Genomic DNA, 20,906 nt, shown 5'->3' with positions numbered 1-20,906 from the left:
CACTGAGATGTGTGGCCTCCTACAGCAGCTGGCAAAATGGCTGCAGCTCGGAGAGCACACACATTTATACTCCGCCTACTGGGCGGAGCCAGCAGGCAGGGTTCTATCCCCGTACCTGTAGTACAGGGGCCTTACCGTAATACCAGTATATACAATATAATACAACAGTGGTGACTACCACACCCCTCATAATCTTATACACCTCAATCATACCCCCTCAGCCTTCTCTGTTCTAAAGAAAACAATCCAAGCCTATCTCTTCTCTCAATACAGTTCAGATGCTCCATCCCAGACAAAATCCTGGTGAATCTCCTCCCTCCAATGCAATCACCTTCCCATAGTGGGGTGACCAGAACTGCACGCAGTACCCCAGCTCTGGCCTAACTAATGTTCGGTACAACTCCAACATAACCTTCTTACTTTTTTATTCTATGCTATGACTGACAAAGCCAAGTGTCCATAAGCTTTCTTAACTACCCTGTTCACCTGCTCTGCAGCCTTCAGGGATCTGTGAACATGTACCCCAAGATTCATCTGTAACTCCGAGCTTCCTAGTGTCCTGCTATTCATTACATATTCCCTTTTCCTGTTTCTTCTCCCAAAGTACATCGCCTCGTACTTATCAGGGTTAAACATCATCTGCCACTACTCTGCCCATCTGACCAACCCATCTATATCTTCCTGTAGCCTACAATACCTTTTCTTCACTAATAACCAGCATATCAATCTGGGTGCCGTCTGTATCATTTGCCCCACGTTCTCATCTATATCATTTATTATATGCACACCGGCCTCCAGTTATTCAAACTGGTGTGTGGTTTGCTGGGGAATTTGCAGGCGATGGTGATTCCTGTGGCCTTTTATTGTAAAGGAAACTGCGGGAGCGGAGGGAAAGACTGAAGAGGTTGCAAAAACAGAAGGGCCGAGTGGACGGTACATCTCGACCTTCTCCGGAGGTCCCCAGCATCATAGATATCAGTCTTCAGCCAATTCTATTCATTCCACTTGATATCAAGAAACAGCTGAAGGCACTGGCTACTGTTAAGGCTATGGGCCCTGACAATATTCATGCAATAATACTGAAGACTTAACGTGCCGCACCCCTAGCCAAGCTGTTCCAGTACAGCTACAACACTGGCATCTCCTCTTTCCATTGAAAGTAAGACAAATCCATCCCAGCCAATTAGCACCCACCAACTTACTCATCAATCATCAGCGAAGTGACCAAAGGGGACATCAACAATGCTATCAGCACGTGCAAGGCTGCAAACTGCTCACTGACACTCAATTTGGGTTCTGCCAGGGTCACTCAGGCCCCGACCTCATTACAGCCTTGGTTCAAACATGGACAAAGAGCTGAACACCAGAGGTGAGGTGAGAGTGATTGCCCTCGACATCAAGGCAGCATTTGACCGGGTATGGCATCTAGGGGTCCTAGCTAAAATGGAGTCACTGGGAAACAGGGGGGAAACTCTCCGCTGGTTGGAATTGTACCCGGCAGAAAGTGTTGGTTAGAGACCAATCATCTCAGCTCCAGGACATCACTGCAGGAGTTCCTCAGGGTAGTGTCCGAAGCCAGTACCCTACGGGGTAGAAATACTTGTCTTCCCCATGCTCCTTATGGAGTATGAGCTAGGGGCGGGGGGTGGTGGGGGGGGGGGGGGGGGTGATACAATTAGACATTGTATATAAGGTCAGCCAGTAAGGCACCGACTAGTGAGGAACCCGGTAGGGAGCTACTGGGTCATGTAAATACTATTCTGTAAATTAAATGTTGTTCTTATTTTAATCTGTTCGGACACTCCATGTCCTTCTTAAGCTAACCATCTACAGCTGCTTCATCAATGATCATCCTCCCATTAGAGGTCAGCAAGGGGGATATTTTGCTGATGTCAGAAAGAAAAGGATACATCTTGATTGGGGGGGGGGGGGTAAATGCAATGAGTTTTGTCAGGCAAAGCCATTGAGAGGGGTCACAGAAACAAGGCGGGTACATAGAATTCAGACATAGATCTGTCATAATATACATCCAGGGATATGATGGTGCACAGACAGGCAGTGATTGACACACAGGATGACCAATGAACACACAGAACACAGCAGCCAATCACCAGACAGGACACGACCACTATAAAGCCAGAGGGCATGGGTTTTCCCGCTCTCTCGGGATCCAGCCTCTGAGACAGTCAGAGCCCACAAGAAACAACTAGAACTTACACCATGTGCTAAGTAAGATAGTCTGGTCAGGTTAGCCTCAGGTCTCCAGTCAAGTCAGCATAGTGTCAACCCACAGTGAAAGTATGTATGATAGTTAAGAGTTCAATAAAATCGAGTTGCATTTCTTCAAGTGTTGGAAGCCTGTCTCTCTCACCACTGCAGTAAACACAGTCCTCGCAGACCCAGCTTACCCAACACATCAAGATCGACCACAGTGGCACAATGGTTAGCACGGCTGCCTGACTGTATCATGGACACAGGCTCCATTCCAGCCTCCGGTCACTGTCTGTGCGGAGTTTACACGTTCTCCCCGTGTCTGCGTGGGTTTCTTCCGGGTGCTCCGGTTTCCTCCCACAGTCCAAAGATCTGCCGGTTACTCATGATAAATTGCCCCTCAGTGTCCAAAGGTTAAATGGGGTTACAGGGCAGGGGTTTGGGCCGAGAGAGGGTGATCTTTTCGGGGGGACTCGATGGGCTGAATGGCCTCCGTCTGCACTGTAGTGATTCTATAATTGAACAAGTGGAAAGGCGCACGGGACTGTATGGCTTGCTCTTTGCCTGGTCTTTCATCTGTGTGCACTGAACGCCCCCGATCATTGACAGCCGGCGCAATAACAAGGGGTAATCTCATTTGAATTGGGAGGGGGGGGGAGTCTGGTCTCACGACGTGCCTGTACATAAGTGTCTCTGAACAGTGACCTGAACTGTGAGAAATGGCCGATTATCCGTAACAAGGGAGCGTTGGGGTCACTGCTGCAAGGTCACTCGGAAAGCAGCGACAGAGCATCCCAGGTTCAATACCCCGCTAATATCCCGGGCAGGCATCAGCCAGGAGTTTGCCTATTTGGCCCTACGTAACCCAAAACAACTGCGGTCAGTTTATAACAGCTCAATGGCTCACAGAGCTCAGGTCGAGAGGTTGGCAGCTTGGCCGTGCATTGGTGAGTAATTCCTCGATTGGGAGAGGGGATTTTACATTTTACATTTATTTCTCTGCTTCACACAACTCAGCAGCACTCAGCGTGCAGGCAGACATGGCTGGGGCCACAGAAGAAGGATCGGGCGGCATTCTCCGGGAATCGGCGGGGCGGGCAGAAACGACGCAGTGGAGTGGCGGGAACCACTCCGGCATCGGGCTGTCCCAAAGGTGTGGAATCCTCCGCACCTTCAGAGGCTAGGCCGGCGCCGGAGTGGTTTGCCCCCCGCCGGCTGGCGGGGAAGGCCTTTGGAGCTGCTCCAGCCAGGGCTGACGGGACACTGCCGGCCGGCGCCGGTCCGCGCATGCGCGGGAGCGCCAGCGGCTGCTGACGTCACCCCCAGGCACGGGGGGGGGGTTTCACCTTCGCGCTGACCATCGCAGAGCCCTACATGGCCGGCGCGGAGGAATAGAGTGCCCCCACGGCACAGGCCCCGATCTCGGATCGGTGAACCCCGATCACGGGCCAGGCAACCGTGGGAGCACCCCCCCCCCCAGGGCTAAATCGCCCTGCACCCCCCCCCTCCCCACCCCAGGCCTCCAGAGCCCGCTCACGCCGCCAGGTCCCGGCGGTAAGGTACCTACTCCAATCTACGCCGGCGGGACCTGCATAGAACGGCCGGGACTTCGTCCCATCGCAGGCCGGAGAAGAATCGCCGGGGGAGGGGGGGGGGGGGCTGCGAGCAGCCGCCAACTGGCACGGCGCAATTCCCGCCCCCACCAAATCTCTGGCGCCGGAGAATTCGGCAGCCGGCAGGGGGGGGGGGGGGGGGGGGGGGGGGATTCACGCCGCTCCCGCCAGCGACTCTCCGAACCGGTGGGGAGGGGGTCGGAGAATCCAGCCAGAGATGTTTCCGGTCAAGCTCAGTGACTTGCCTACAACCACCATCCACAGATTAGTACAATGCATTGTTGAATCTTACTCATGGTTCAGAAATTTCCAATATCGGCACTGAGCAGATATATTTCTGAGCTGGTGCTTCTGGCAAGGACAACAATCGAATTTCCTGGAGTTGTAGAAGGAGTTTCACTCTGTATCTAACCCCGTGCTGTACCTGTCCTGGGAGTGTTTGATGGGGACAGTGTAGAGGGAGCTTTACTCTGTATCTAACCCCGTGCTGTACCTGTCCTGGGAATGTTTGATGGGGACAGTGTAGAGGGAGTTTTAACTGTATCTAACCCCCTGCTGTACCTGTCCTGGGATTGTTTGATGGGACAGTGTAGAAGGAGCTTTAACTGTATCTAACCCCCTGCAGTACCTGTCCTGGGAGGGTTAGATGGAGACAGTGTAGAGGGTGCTTTACTCTGTATCTGACACCATGCTGCATCTGTCCAGGGAGTGTTTGATGGGACCGTGTAGAGGGAGCTTTACTCTGTATCTAACCCGTGCTGTACCTGTCCAGGGAGTGTTTGATGGGACCGTGTAGAGGGAGCTTTACTCTGTATTTAACTCTGTGCTGTACCTGTCCAGGGAGTGTTTGATGGGACAGTGCAGAGAGAGCTTTACACTGTATCTAACCCCATGCTGTACCTGTCCTGGGAGTGTTTGATGGGACAGTGTAGAGGGAGCTTTACTCTGTATCTAACCCCGTGCTGTACCTGTCCTGGGAGTGTTTGATGGGACAGTGTAGAAGGAGCTTTACTCTGTATGTAACCCCGTGCTGTATCTGTCCTGGGAGTGTTTGAGGGGGACAGTGTAGAGGGAGCTTTACTCTGTATCTAACCCCGTGCTGTACCTGTCCAGGGAGTGTTTGATGGGGACAGTGTAGAGGGAGTTTTAACTGTATCTAACCCCCTGCTGTACCTGTCCTGGGATTGTTTGATGGGACAGTGTAGAAGGAGCTTTAACTGTATCTAACCCCCTGCTGTACCTGTCCTGGGAGGGTTTGATGGAGACAGTGTAGAGGGTGCTTTACTCTGTATCTGACACCATGCTGCATCTGTCCAGGGAGTGTTTGATGGGACCGTGTAGAGGGAGCTTTACTCTGTATCTAACCCGTGCTGTACCTGTCCAGGGAGTGTTTGATGGGACCGTGTAGAGGGAGCTTTACTCTGTATCTAACTCTGTGCTGTACCTGTCCAGGGAGTGTTTGATGGGACAGTGCAGAGAGAGCTTTACACTGTATCTAACCCCATGCTGTACCTGTCCTGGGAGTGTTTGATGGGACAGTGTAGAGGGAGCTTTACTCTGTATCTAACCCCGTGCTGTACCTGTCCTGGGAGTGTTTGATGGGACAGTGTAGAAGGAGCTTTACTCTGTATGTAACCCCGTGCTGTATGTGTCCTGGAAGTGTTTGAACGGGACAGTGTAGAGGGAGCTTTACTCTGTATCTAACCCCGTGCTGTACCTGTCCAGGGAGTGTTTGATGGGGACAGTGTAGAGGGAGTTTTAACTGTATCTAACCCCCTGCTGTACCTGTCCTGGGAGTGTTTGATGGGACAGTGCAGAGGGAGCTTTACTCTATATCTAACCCCGTGCTGTACCTGTCCTGGGATTGTTTGATGGGACAGTGTAGAAGGAGCTTTAACTGTATCTAACCCCTGCGTACCTGTCCTGGGAGGGTTTGATGGAGACAGTGTAGAGGGAGCTTTACTCTGTATCTAACACCATGCTGCATCTGTCCAGGGAGTGTTTGATGGGACCATGTAGAGGGAGCTTTACTCTGTATCTAACCCGTGCTGTACCTGTCCAGGGAGTGTTTGATGGGACCGTGTAGAGGGAGCTTTACTCTATATCTAACCCCATGCTGTACCTGTCCTGGGAGTGTTTGATGGGACAGTGTAGAGATGGCTTTACACTGTATCTAACCCCGTGCTGTACCTGTCCTGGGAATGTTTGATGGGACAGTGTAGAAGGAGCTTTACTCTGTATGTAACCCCGTGCTGTATCTGTCCTGGGAGTGTTTGAGGGGGACAGTGTAGAGGGAGCTTTACTCTGTATCTAACCCCGTGCTGTACCTGTCCAGGGAGTGTTTGATGGGGACAGTGTAGAGGGAGTTTTAACTGTATCTAACCCCCTGCTGTACCTGTCCTGGGAGTGTTTGATGGGACAGTGCAGAGGGAGCTTTACTCTATATCTAACCCCGTGCTGTACCTGTCCTGGGATTGTTTGATGGGACAGTGTAGAAGGAGCTTTAACTGTATCTAACCCCCTGCTGTACCTGACCTGGGAGGGTTTGATGGAGACAGTGCAGAGGGAGCTTTACTCTGTATCTAACACCGTGCTGTACCTGTCCTGGGATTGTTTGATGGGACAGTGTAGAAGGAGCTTTAACTGTATCTAACCCCCTGCTGTACCTGACCTGGGAGGGTTTGATGGAGACAGTGTAGAGGGAGCTTTACTCTGTATCTAACACCATGCTGCATCTGTCCAGGGAGTGTTTGATGGGACCATGTAGAGGGAGCTTTACTCTGTATCTAACCCGTGCTGTACCTGTCCAGGGAGTGTTTGATGGGACCGTGTAGAGGGAGCTTTACTCTATATCTAACCCCATGCTGTACCTGTCCTGGGAGTGTTTGATGGGACAGTGTAGAGATGGCTTTACACTGTATCTAACCCCGTGCTGTACCTGTCCTGGGAATGTTTGATGGGACAGTGTAGAAGGAGCTTTACTCTGTATGTAACCCCGTGCTGTATCTGTCCTGGGAGTGTTTGAGGGGGACAGTGTAGAGGGAGCTTTACTCTGTATCTAACCCCGTGCTGTACCTGTCCAGGGAGTGTTTGATGGGGACAGTGTAGAGGGAGTTTTAACTGTATCTAACCCCCTGCTGTACCTGTCCTGGGAGTGTTTGATGGGACAGTGCAGAGGGAGCTTTACTCTATATCTAACCCCGTGCTGTACCTGTCCTGGGATTGTTTGATGGGACAGTGTAGAAGGAGCTTTAACTGTATCTAACCCCCTGCTGTACCTGACCTGGGAGGGTTTGATGGAGACAGTGTAGAGGGAGCTTTACTCTGTATCTAACACCATGCTGCATCTGTCCAGGGAGTGTTTGATGGGACCATGTAGAGGGAGCTTTACTCTGTATCTAACCCGTGCTGTACCTGTCCAGGGAGTGTTTGATGGGACCGTGTAGAGGGAGCTTTACTCTATATCTAACCCCAGGCTGTACCTGTCCTGGGAGTGTTTGATGGGACAGTGTAGAGATGGCTTTACACTGTATCTAACCCCGTGCTGTACCTGTCCTGGGAGTGTTTGATGGGACAGTGTAGAAGGAGCTTTACTCTGTATCTAACCCTGTGCTGTACCTGCCCTGGGATGGTTTGATGGGACAGTGTAGAGGGAGCTTTACTCTGTATCTAACCCCGTGCTGTACCTGTCCTGGGAGTGTTTGATTGGACACTGTAGAAGGAGCTTTACTCTGTATCTAACCCCGTGCTGTACCTGTCCTGGGATGGTTTGATGGGGACAGTGTAGAGGGAGTTTTACTCTGTATCTAACCCCATGCTGTACCTGTCCTGGGATGGTTTGATGGGGACAGTGTAGAGGAAGCTTTACTCTGTATCTAACCCCGTGCTGTACCTGTCCTGGGATGGTTTGATGGGACAGTGTAGAAGGAGCTCTACGCTCTCCATTATCTGCACTGTGAATAGGAAATGATGGGACAGGAGCAGGAAATTGAACAATAAGATGAAGGGCAATGGGTTTTCAGCTTTGTCTCACTGGCCATCTGATGTGTAGTCATACCGAAAGCAGGAAGTGCAATGGCTAAAAATACAAATAGTGGCTTGGTGCAGAGCCTCACACAGAGATTGAGGTCGCACAGGGAGGAGGAATGGCTGAGAGGCTGAACCAGAATCTGTGCTGCAGCGTCTGTGCCCAGATGTACACCGAGCCCGTCACCTTGGACTGTGGCCATAACTTTTGCAAGGCCTGCGTCCTGGAGCGGTGGGGCGAAGAGCAGGTCATGGTTTGCTGCCCGGAATGCGGGCAGGAGTTCCCCAGGAGGGAGCTGATGACCAACCAGCTGCTGGTGACCATCGTGGCCAGCCTGCGGCACCTGGGCCTGGAGTGGGGACCCGAGGTCATTGGTCTAAGGTGCCCGCTCCACTGCCAGCCGGCAAAGCTCTTCTGCTCCAAGGACCTGAAACCGGTGTGTCCCACCTGCCTGTCGCTGGGCCAGGAGGCCAGCTCGACCTTGATGCCTGTCGATGAAGCATATGCATTCTGTAAGGTAGGGCTGCTTGATGTAGGCATGCTGGCACACTTGCCTTCTTTATGCTTCACACAGGACGGGGCCGAGGTTGCAGCGTGTGGGTTTTGGGGACGGGATTTGTACAGCTAAGCACTTCCTTCTTCTCAGTAAATGGGTGGATTGCCCCATACACTCCTGGGAAATTTGGTGGGCAAACTCTATAGCCGGTGAGTGGTCAGAGTGCGGAACGTGCCACCACAGGCAGTGGTTGAGGTGGATAGCACTGATGTATTTCAGAGGAGGCTGGGTACATAGGTGAGGGAGAAAGGAACAGAAGAGATACTCTGATCGGTTTAGGAATGAGAGTAGTGCAGCACGGTGGCGCAGTGGGTTAGCCCTGCTGCCTCACGGCACCAAAGTCCCAGGTTCGATCCCGGACTTCAATTTCAGGTTGATAGAATTTTGTTCACCAAAGTCATTATGGGATCTGGGACAAAGGTGGACCAATGGCCGCCTCACGGCGCCGAGGTCCCAGGTTCGATCCCCCCCCCGGGTCACTGTCCATGTGGAGTTTGCACATTCTCCCCGTGTCTGCGTGGGTTTCACCCCCACAACCCAAAGACGTGCAGGGTAGGTGGACTGGCCACGCTAAATTGCCCCTTAATTGGAAAAAAATTAAGTGGGTACTCTACATCTGTACAATAGAAGGAATGAGAGTGGACTTGTGTAAACTGGAAATGCCGGCACAGATTAGTTCAGGGGTGGGCAAACTAAGGCCCGCGGGCCGCATGCGGCCCGCCAAAGGTATTTCTGCGGCCCACCAAGTCATTAAAAAAAAAAAAAAAAAAATTTTTTTTGTTTTAAATTAAAAAAAAAAAATTTTTTTTTTTTTTAAGGTTAATGGGGGGGGGGGGTTGTTGGGTTACTTACTGGTATAGGGTGGATACGTTGACTTGAGTAGGGTGATCATTGCTCGGCACAACGTCGAGGGCCGAAGGGCCTGTTCTGTGCTGTACTGTTCTATGTTCTATATGAGGTGCCCAGAATCACAACCGGGTGAAGTAATTATTTTACTTAATATACTATGCGGCCCTTTGTGAATTGTGAATTTCTGAATGTGGCCCTTGCACGGAAAAGTTTGCCCACCCCTGGATTAGTTGCACCAAAAGGCCTCTTTCTGTGCTGGACAAGTGATATAACTACGTTGTTCGTTCGTTGACTTAAACCAAAAGAATGGGCGCCACCTGGTACCAGCCGCTGCTCTGAGAGGTTAGTTGGCAGATGGGCTGCCAGTTTACAATATTACCTGTGGTGTCTCCTGCCTGTTGCCCCTTTAACGTTCAAGATAAAAGTCATATTTGCATCTGCTGGGGCATCATTTTTTTTTTTAGAAACCATTTTATTACATGCCAGAAAAAATATTCAGCACAGCTATTTAACATTTAATAAACTCTCGACGACATTCATTCCTGCTATTAAAGCGGGGAATGATGCTGTGGTACCACAGGCGAGTTTGCTATCAAAGCTTTATACACCCTCAGTAGAACTGACTGGGCAGATGTGGTGAGCGTAGACAATTCAAAGTTTCAGCTTCTTTTTTCGACCACGTCTGTCTGGTGCTCCGTCTGGTGTATGTCGCTGGGCTATCGGGGAGGGGGGGGGGGGGGGGGGGGGGGGTGAAGTGAGGGGGGCTCTAATGGCAGGGTGCCAGTTACGTGGCTCGGTGGGCAGTACTCTCACCCTGCAAAGCGGCTCGATGGAGTCATGCCCTGCGACAGAGAGTGGAGCTCCTCGTCCAGGATGGTCAGTAATAGAGGGAGAGCTGCACCGTCAGAGGTACAGTCTTTGAAGTGCCCCAAGGTCGATTAAAAAAGGTCCTGTGGCACTGTTGGCAGATTGGTGGTCGTGTTTTTTACTTTTCCCTTTAAAGAGGTGATTATTTGATGACAAGGAGCTTTGGGGCATTCAGAGGGTGTGTGACAGGTGCAACATAAATTGCAAATCCGCCTTTTCCTGCAATGTGCAGCTGGCCACAGAAGCCCATGAGATTCAGGAAATCTGCTATTCGCTCACAATAACATGGATGACAGGCCTGGCAGAACCCACTTTGCATGTGACTAACCTGTCAGCATTCCGTGCCTGGACAGAGAGAGGAAAACAGGCCAACTGGGAGAGATACCAGGGAATGCCACATCGGCACAATTCAGGCAGGAAGGTCCCCCTCAAAAATGTTTGGAGATGTGGGGTCAAAGGGAGTGAAATGGGAAGGTGGGCTTAAGCTTAACGCCGTGCAGTTGGCCTGTTGTGAATAATATTGTACAACATTAAAGTTGTGCATTGGTGAAGAGGGTTTTGAATATGGCGATTGGCCATAGTAATCCAACGCTCTTTGAACTCTTAATGCATTGTTCCGAATATATGAGAGAGATCCGTGTTGCAGTTACCAAAACAGCCCAGGTCAGATGCCATAACACATTACTATAGCAAAGCATCGGTGGCAGCGGTTGACCAGATTCCAGCTGTTGGGAAGCGCATAGGGAATGTCATTCTGGACCATGGTGGCAAATAAAGTGTAATCTGCTGCAATGGGATTGAATGGGAAGGGATTGGATCCATTTTGATTGTGTACAATGGGAGTGAATGGGAAGGGATTTGATCCATTTTGATTGTGTACAATGGGAGTGAATGGGAAGCGATTGGATACATTTTGATTGTGTACAATGGGAGTGAATGGGAAGGGATCTGATCCATTTTGATTGTGTACAATGGGAGTGAATGGGAAGCGATTTGATCCATTGGGATTGTGTACAATGGGAGTGAATGGGAAGTGATTTGATCCATTGGGATTGTGTACAATGGGAGTGAATGGGAAGCAATTTGATCCATTGGGATTGTGTACAATGCGAGTGAATGGGAAGCGATTTGATCCATTGGGATTGTGTACAATGGGAGTGAATGGGAAGCGATTTGATCCATATTGATTGTGTACAATGGGAGTGAATGGGAAGCGATTTGATCCATATTGATTGTGTACAATGGGAGTGAATGGGAAGGGATTTGATCCATATTGGTTGTGTACAATGGGAGTGAATGGGAAGCGATTGGATACATTTTGATTGTGTACAATGGGAATGAATGGGACGGGATTTGATCCATTTTGATTGTGTACAATGGGAGTGAATGGGAAGGGATCTGATCCATTTTGATTGTGTACAATGGGAGTGAATGGGAAGGGATCTGATCCATTTTGATTGTGTACAATGGGAGTGAATGGGAAGGGATCTGATCCAATTTGATTGTGTACAATGGGAGTGAATGGGAAGGTATTTGTTCCATTGGGATTGTGTACAATGGGAGTGAATGGGAAGCGATTTGATCCATTTTGATTGTGTACAATGGGAATGAATGGGACGGGATTTGATCCATTTTGATTGTGTACAATGGGAGTGAATGGGAAGGGATCTGATCCATTTTGATTGTGTACAATGGGAGTGAATGGGAAGGGATTTGATCAATTTTGATTGTGTACAATGGGAGTGAATGGGAAGGGATCTGATCCATTTTGATTGTGTACAATGGGAGTGAATGGGAAGGGATTTGATCCATTTTGATTGTGTACAATGGGAGTGAATGGGAAGTGATTTGATCCATTTTGATTGTGTACAATGGGAGTGAATGAGAAGGGATTTGATCCATTTTGATTGTGTACAATGGGAGTGAATGGGAAGATATTGGATACATTTTGATTGTGTACAATGGGAGTGAATGGGAAGGGATTTGATCCATTTTGATTGTGTACAATGGGAGTGAATGGGAAGGGATTTGATCCATTTTGATTGTGTACAATGGGAATGAATGGGAAGCGATTGGATACATTTTGATTGTGTACAATGGGAGTGAATGGGAAGGGATCTGATCCATTTTGATTGTGTACAATGGGAGTGAATGGGAAGGGATTTGATCCATTTTGATTGTGTACAATGGGAATGAATGGGAAGCGATTGGATACATTTTGATTGTGTACAATGGGAGTGAATGGGAAGGGATCTGATCCATTTTGATTGTGTACAATGGGAGTGAATGGGAAGCGATTTGATCCATTGGGATTGTGTACAATGGGAGTGAATGGGAAGTGATTTGAACCATTGGGATTGTGTACAATGGGAGTGAATGGGAAGCGATTTGATCCATTGGGATTGTGTACAATGGGAGTGAATGGGAAGCGATTTGATCCATTGGGATTGTGTACAATGGGAGTGAATGGGAAGCGATTTGATCCATATTGATTGTGTACAATGGGAGTGAATGAGAAGGGATTTGATCCATATTGATTGTGTACAATGGGAGTGAATGGGAAGCGATTGGATACATTTTGATTGTGTACAATGGGAGTGAATGGGATGGATCTGATCCAATTTGATTGTGTACAATGGGAGTGAATGGGAAGGGATCTGATCCAATTTGATTGTGTACAATGGGAGTGAATGGGAAGGGATCTGATCCAATTTGATTGTGTACAATGGGAGTGAATGGGAAGGTATTTGTTCCATTGGGATTGTGTACAATGGGAGTGAATGGGAAGCGATTTGATCCATTGGGATTCTGTACAATGGGAGTGAATGGGAAGCGATTGGATACATTTTGAATTCGTTAGCTACTTCAAAGAGCCAGCAGGGATAGGAGAACATGAATGGCCTTTTTCTGTGCTGCGGGATTCTAATGATGATTTGATTTGATCATGCAGGTTTTATGTTCACACATACCCCTTCTTCCATTTATTTTAAAAATACCACCTTCCAGATAGATTTCGAAGTCTCTGGGACAGTGACTCATGACCTCTGTTATTATTGGGACAAAGCCACTGAGCTGCAGGAAGTGACAGTTGGTGACTGCACACGACAGTGCAAGGCTTGAAGCTGTTCCTGCACAGACTGCTCAGTGACCAGCATGAGGCATTATTGTGTGCCGTCGAAAACAGTCCCAGCCATGGTCAAGTCAATGGACCAAAGCTGCCTCATATTTCTGAGCACAAGCCGGATCAAAGGCAGCCAAATGTAACCGCTCAAATTCATTATGCAAGATCAGAATGATATAAGCTAAAAACAAACTGACCAGGGCAGTGAGCGTACTCTGCATCTTTTGTGTGATTAAATGTTGCACGTTCACATATGGGGACTGATGGTCAAAAGGCGGGAGTGCAAATCTGTTTAGTTTCTGTGTGTCATCCTGTACCTGCCCTGGGAGAGCTGGTAGAACAGTGCAGAGAGAGCATTCATCTGTATGGAACCCCCGTGCTGTTCCGATTCTGGGAATGATTGATGGGACAGTGTAGAGGGAGCTTTACTCTATATCTAAGCCTGTGCTGTACTTTTCCAAGGAGTGTTTGATGTGACAGTGTAAAGGGAGCTTTACTCTGTCTCTAACCCGGGCTGTACCTGTCCTGGGAGTGTTTGATGGGGCAGTGTAGAGAGAGCTTTACTCTGTCTCTAACCCGGGCTGTACCTGTCCTGGGAGTGTTTGATGTGACAGTGTAAAGGGAATTTTACTCTGTATCTAACCCCGTACTGTACCTGTCCTGGGTGTGTGTGATGGGACAGTGTAGAGGGAGCTTTACTCTGTATCTAACCCTGTGCTGTACCTGTCCTGGGGTTTTTTGATGGGGTCAGTGTAGAGGGAGCTTTACTCTGTATCTAACCCCGTGCTGTACCTGTCCTGGGAGTGTTTGATGGGGACAGTGTAGAGGGAGCTTTACTCTGTATCTAACCCCGTGCTGTACCTGTCCAGGGAGTGTTTGATTGGGACAGTGCAGAGAAAGCTTTACTCTGTTTTCTAACCCGTGCTGTACCTGTCCTGGAAGTGTTTGATGGGACAGTGTAGAGGGAGCTTTACTCTGTATCTAACCCTGTGCTGTACCTGTCCTGGCAGTGTTTGATGGGACAGTGCAGAGGGAGCTTTACTCTGTATCTAACCCCCTGCCGTACCTGTCCTGGGAGTGTTTGATGGGTATAACGGTTGTCGCCCTCTACTGGCTTCAAGTGAAGAAGCAGACAAGTTTGTCGTAATGTAGATTAAAGTCAATAGAAACTTAATTCAATACAACTTTATTTAACTCACTAAGACTTCAGCTATATGCTTATTTGAACTGTTACATAAATTCTATGACTCAAAACGTGAATTCGAGATAATACCTGATAGAACTGGCCGAGCCCGGTGTGAAAGGTGTGCTCTTTCCTGACTTTCCAAACTCAGACTTCCTCCTTGGGAATATTGATCCCCAGGGTTATCGCTGCTGAAATCTCGGGAGCTTCTTCCTTTAATCAGGTTTTTTTGTTCTTAATTATAAGCAATCCTTCCGCATATAGGCACCAGTTCTCCTTGAGAGAGTCTTGTTTTCGCTGTCTGAACACAAAGTGTGATCACTAAAGAGTCTCGATGTACAAGTTGCTTTTTTCCAATTCCCCACTAAACTTCGCTTTGCTGACCTGCAGTGTTCACACACACACACACACACAAGTCTGTTGGCCTCTTTTACCATCATGCACCATGGCTCGATGGTAGCCATTTTCCCTCTCAGCATCATACATAAAGCTTTACTCTGTATCGAACCCGTTCTTTATTTTTACTCTCAAAATATCCAATCTACCTGATTGGGACTGATGAAGGAGCCAGGGAACTTTCGTGGATACGGTGGAAGTCTGGGTGAGAAACAGATGGAGGAGAGAGATCTAGGGAAGAATTGAGGAAATAGTATATGGAAAAGGAACGGAGCTGAAAAGGATGAAGGATTTGAAGAAAGGTGCAGAGACAGTTACAGGAAGAGAAGAGATGTGTTATGTACTCTGGGATAACACAGGCTGCAACTCGATGCAGCTTTGGCCAAAAGATTCTCCAGACTTTGAAGTAAATTCTGTGTGATTTATTGAACCATTAGCACAGTTCTCAATGCGTTCGACTCTCCTGCTAATCTTGCTATAGTAACTCAGTCTAACTAACCAGTCTGCTCTAAGCCACATGGTGGGTGTGATGCTTCTGATCTGCCCCTGTCCTACTCTCTAAGTGTTGCCTGTGGAAAGAGACAGAGCATGTGTGCCCTGGCCTTATATATGGGTTGTGTAAATGCCCCCTTGTGGTAGTGTCAGCTCTGGGTGTCTTGACTGCCCATTGGTCGTGTCCTATTCTATGTGTTCATTAGCTGTATGTCTGCATGTCATGACGTCTCCGGTGCTCCCTCTAGTGGTTACTTAGTTGTAGTGTATTTACATTAACCCCTTGTGTATTTACAGTGATGCATATCACCACAAGAAGCATTTCTATTTTTACATTCTGAGAAACACCTTGTTAAGATAACACTGCATGCATGCTGCACATTGAACAATCTCCAAACATCCAGTGGTTTACATCAAAGGAAATGTTCTTGAAGTATAATATCTGTTGCAATGTAGAAAATGCAGTACAGAGTGTGCAATTTTGATCACTCTACCATGCGGATTCAGCTGCACTTTGTAAATCACTAAATCTCAGTAGAAACCTGAGTTAAAACTTGTCAGTTGCAAATAAGAATCGTTTTATTTGTCTTCTAATGATTGCAATTGAGAGTCATTTAAAGTCTCATTCTCTAATAAGTCCAGCTAGCCTAGGACTCACAGAGAGGCAATCTGTAGACAATTGAACTTTCAAACAATCACAGAAATTATTTTCTTGTTTAGGCAAAGAGCTCGCAATAACTTCAAAAGTCAAAGTCAGAAAATGAAATATGAAAGACAGGAAGACAGCCAATAGTAAGTCAAAGTATAGATGATTCATGAAAGAGAGAAAGAGAGAGAGAGGAAATGTAGAATGATCTGGATAAAAATGGCCGAACGAAACCTCACAGTTATACTGTATCATATCTGTCTTCAGCCATCTAATTACACCCCTGTGTAATCCTAATTGGTTTGGGTTAAAGTCAAATACATGTGATTTGATGGTAAGCTGTCCATCTTACATATGCAATATTAGTCTAAAATGTTTCATAGATGGATTCCTAAATGAGTTATGGAATGCGATTGAGCGCTGTTATCGCAAGCGGCCTGAACTCATTTGTTGCTGACTTGACTGTCAGGACAATAGTTCTTTTAGAGTAGAGTGAGTTTCGCTGAAATTATTTATGCTGAATATGTGTTTTGAAATGACCTGAGGTTATGGGCGTGCTGAAATGATGCACGATCAATTGCACAAAGACTCAGATTGGGTACAACTGTGGCTTTATTGCAGTCAGATGCGTGGCCTCCTGCTGCAGCTGGCAAAATGGCAGATCAATGGAGGACACGCATATTTATACAGCTCCTAGTGGGCGGAGCCAGCCGGCAGGGACTACCGGCCAACCTGTAGTACAGGTCCTACCTTACATCCCCTAATACAAGTGTACACAGTGGTTCACCACATGAAATTCTTAATTTTAAATGGGTAAACTGGGGTTTAATAGACTAGGGGCTTAATGTTTCTACCTATCACATGTATTAGAAATAGTTGCCTTCTACCAATTTGTGTCAGCTGTTGTTTGAATGCAGGTTGTTGCTCACCCATTGGAAACAGGTCAATGCCTCCGTTGAGGTGACAGAGAAACCCCATGCAATAGCACAAAATGTTCGTCCACCGCTGACACACCTATATTGCTTCTGAAGTGGAGAGAATTAATCGGGGTGACTTCCACAGTGAGCAGTCAATCCCACAAGGCCTCTACACACGATGGCTGAAGGTCAACAGTGAGGCCTAACAGTCATTTGAAATCCAGGTGCAATGTCACTACCTTCCAATAGGAAAAGTGTATCAAATCATAGAATTTACAGTGCAGAAGGAGGCCATTTGGCCCATTGAGTCTGCACCGGCCCTTACAAAGAGCACCCTACCTAAGCCCACGTATCTATCCTATCCCCGTAACCCAGTAACCCCCACTTAATATGTTTTGGACACGAAGGGCAATTTAGCATGGCCAATCCACCTAACCCACACGTCTTTGTACTTTGGGAGGAAACCGGAGCACCCGGAGGAAACCCACGCAGACACGTGGAGAACGTGCAGACTCCACACAGACAGTGACCCAGCGGGGAATCGAACCTGGGACCCTGGAGCTGTGAAGCAACTGTGGATAACCACTATGCTACCACTAAATGACAACAAGCAAAGTGGAACAAGGGGAGGCATGTGGCGCAGTGGTTAGCACTGCAGCCTCACGCCGCCAAGGACCCAGGTTCGATCCCGGCCCTGGGTCACTGTCCGTGTGGAGTTTGCACATTCTCCCCATGTCTGCGTGGGTCTCACCCCACAACCCAAAGATATTGCAGGGTAGGTGGAAAGGCCATATCTTTTTATTAAAACAGTAAAAAATATATAGAAGGCCAAATGGTACAAAGACTCATTTTGTGTTGGAGAAACAGGGTACCCTCCCCTCAGTACCAATGTACTGGGAGGGGGGAGGGGGGAGGGGGGGATACTCTGATTATTAAAACAGTTCACAACACATTTCTACAAAAAACAAACGGTACAAGCACTAAACTTTGTGCTGGAGAGACCAGATACCCTCGCCTCTGTTCCAACAGAAGGGAAAGGAAGTGGGGTGGTGGGGAGAGAGGGGAAGGGAGGGTGGTGGGGAGGGAGGGAGTCGGGGTGTTGGTGGAGGGGAGCACAATAGGGAACTGCCTGAACTATCTACGGCAGCAGAAAAACAAAAGAGCCTTCAATGATGATGTGCCAGAATCTGGGAGATCCCCAGAGGGGGTGGGGGGCGACATGAGGCGGGATTCTCTGACCCCCCCCCCCGCCGGCCGCCGAATTCCCCGGCCCTCCAAAGGTCGGTGAGACATGAGTCGCGCCGCCAGCCTCGGAGAATGGCGGGGACCGGCGTGACTCAATGGGCCCCGGGGCTGCCCGAATTCTCCGGCCCACAATGGGCCGAAGTCCCGCTGGCTTTTTGCCAGTCCCGCCGTCGTGGATCAGACTAGGTCCCTTACCGGCGGAACCTGGCGGCGTGGGTGGGCTCCGGGGTCTTGGGGGGGGGGGCGCGGGTCGATCTGGCCCCGGGGGGTGTGCCCCCACAGTGGCCTGGCCCATGATCGGGGCCCACCGATCCGTGGGCAGGCCTGTGCCGTGGGGGCACTCTTTCCCTACGCGTCGACCGTGTCAGCCTCCACGATGGCCGATGTGTAGGTGACCCCCCCCCCCCACCCAACCCGGCGCATGCGCGGGGATGACGTCAGCAGCCGCTGACGCTCCCGAGCATACGCGGACTTGCGCCGGCCGACGGAGTCCCTTCAGGCCCCGTCTGGCATGGCGCCAAAGGCCTTCCACACCGGCCGGCGAGGCACAAACCACTCCGGCGCCGGCCTAGCCCCTGGAGGATTCTGCACCTTTGGGGCGGGCCGACACCAGAGTGGTTCACGCCACTCCGTCCCGCCGGGACCCCCCCCGCCCCGCCGGGTACGGGAGAATCCCGCCCATAGTGTCAGGAACGGGTGAGACCCGCACCCCGCCACAGAGCGTCTCGTGCACCCTGCGCTCCCGACACTGGGCGGCTGACAACCTTCGGACAGTCGCCCTCCAGGCCCGAATCCTCCACCACACTGAGTGCGGCAGGCGACATGGGCCCACCAACCAACCCAGAGCCTGCCTTGATCCCGTCACCGGGATCATCAACAGGCGGGATCTCCTGAGGCTCCTCCCGGGGTCCTGGGCCAATGGGAGGCGGTGCTGCAGATGCCTGCTCCACCCCCACCGCCTGGTTACCGGAAGGCCCCGAAAATAACTCCGGAAACAGGTCCAGGATGGTGGCAGAGATGCCCGAAGACAGCGGTTGGGACCGAGGGGCTTCCAATTGGCCATGCTAAATTGCCCCTTAATTGGAAAAAACTAATAATTGGGTACTCTAAATTTAAAAAACAAAACAAAAAGCAAAGCGGGACAAATCGGTTGTTTGTCAGCCGATTGGTGACATTATGCACAGATATCCCTTAGGAAGGTGGTGAGAATGGAAGGGTGCAGAGGGGATTTGCCAAAATAGTTGCAACAGGCACAAGGGAATTTATCGACAAATGGGGCAGCACAGTAGCATGGTGGTTAGCGTCAATGCTTCACGGCTCCAGGGTCCCAGGTTCGATTCCCGGCTGGGTCACTGTCTGTGCGGAGTTTGCACGTCCTCCCCATGTGTGCGTGGGTTTCCTCCGGATGCTCCGGTTTCCTCCCACAGTCCAAAGATGTGCAGGTTAGGTGGATTGGCCATGCTAAATTGCCCGTAGTGTCCTAAAAAGTAAGGTTAAGGGGGGGTTGTTGGGTTACTGGTATAGGGTGGTTACGTGGGTTTGAGTAGGGTGATCATTGCTCGGCACAACATCGAGGGCCGAAGGGCCTGTTCTGTGCTGTACTGTTCTATGTTCTATGTTTAGGTCAGAGATGCTAAGGGTTGCTTCCTGGGAGCAAATGGGATTGAAGTGGAGATATGATCGAGGTATACAGAATTCCGACAGGTATGGTTAAGGTAGATAAGGAAAAACTGTTCCCATTATCCGGTGGTACATTGAGGATGAGGGAACACGGATTTATGATGTAGGGGGGCATGTAAGGAGGAAAGTCTTTTCCACGGCGAGCGGTAATGATCTGGAAAGCTCGGCTTACGAAGTTGGTGGAAGCGGAGACGGTGAATGATTTTTACCGGAAATTGGATGGGCCCATGAGGTAAATAAACATGCAGGGCTAAAGATGATGGAGCAGGAGAATGGCACTGACTGGTTCCTCCACACCATAGAGTCAGCATCCACCCTATTAGCCGAATGGCCCCTCCCTTCTGTGCTATGAATGACGTATCCCTCCATGACCTGAGAGTGGTTTATGAGTGGGGGCTGCATTTAGGTTGCATAATTGTACACCGTGAGTGGTTAGGGTCTGGAATGCACTGCAGGTTCAATCAGTGTTTGCGAAGGCGAATCAGGTCATTGTCCGAAGAGGGGAAAAAAAAAAATTGCCGGGTGATGGGAAAAAGATTCTGGAGCAGCAGGAAGTCGGATGACACTTGCAAAGGGCTGGCACAGACCACAGTGGGGCAAATGGCCTACTTCGGTGCTGCAACCATTCTCCATGATCCATCACATCATGCCACACGCTCTGTTTTGACTCAGAGGGCGCGATCGAACATACATGTTGTGCCTGGAAGGCAATACGCCGCGGTGAGATGTGACCAATAGAAGCTGGGAGACCCCGCTCACGGGATCCATCCAACGTGCAACACCTCGCGAGGTCCAGCGCTATCCTCCGAGACGTAACGATGCAAATCACATTTTTTTGCAAATCTGCATATTAGAGCGAGACAGCTAGCCGAACTGTAATGTGCAGAGTCCTGAGGCACCTGGGATCTGCCTTTGCATTAGAGACCCTGGGAGAGTATTGTTCAGTACTGGTCTCCACAAACGGTGGTGGGGGGGACTAGCTGCAATGGCAATCCCGGGAGTCTCCTGGGGATTGAAGACTCCCAGGTGCATGCCCTCTGGCCAGGGTGGCAGGTTGGCACTGCCAAGGTGTTAAGCTCGCATTTTCTTCGTGGTGGTGATCA

At 49.6% G+C, this 20,906-nt stretch overlaps 1 protein-coding gene across 1 annotated transcript in view; it reads left to right on the top strand.

Annotated features, from left to right (window-relative positions):
* The first annotated feature begins 7,969 nt into the window (after positions 1-7,969).
* LOC119976495 (zinc-binding protein A33-like) overlaps positions 7,970-20,906 on the top strand; it is a 119,288-nt gene continuing 106,351 nt past the window's right edge. Inside the window, exon 1 of the mRNA XM_038817040.1 lies at positions 7,970-8,368. Coding sequence (XP_038672968.1) covers positions 7,970-8,368 — 399 coding nt within the window. The remainder of the gene's footprint in view (positions 8,369-20,906) is intronic.

This window comes from Scyliorhinus canicula, chromosome 13, assembly GCF_902713615.1.
Source record: "Scyliorhinus canicula chromosome 13, sScyCan1.1, whole genome shotgun sequence".
Lineage (NCBI taxonomy): Eukaryota > Metazoa > Chordata > Chondrichthyes > Carcharhiniformes > Scyliorhinidae > Scyliorhinus > Scyliorhinus canicula.
Note: the sequence above shows the minus strand (reverse complement) of the source record. Positions and strands in the feature narration are given on the sequence as shown.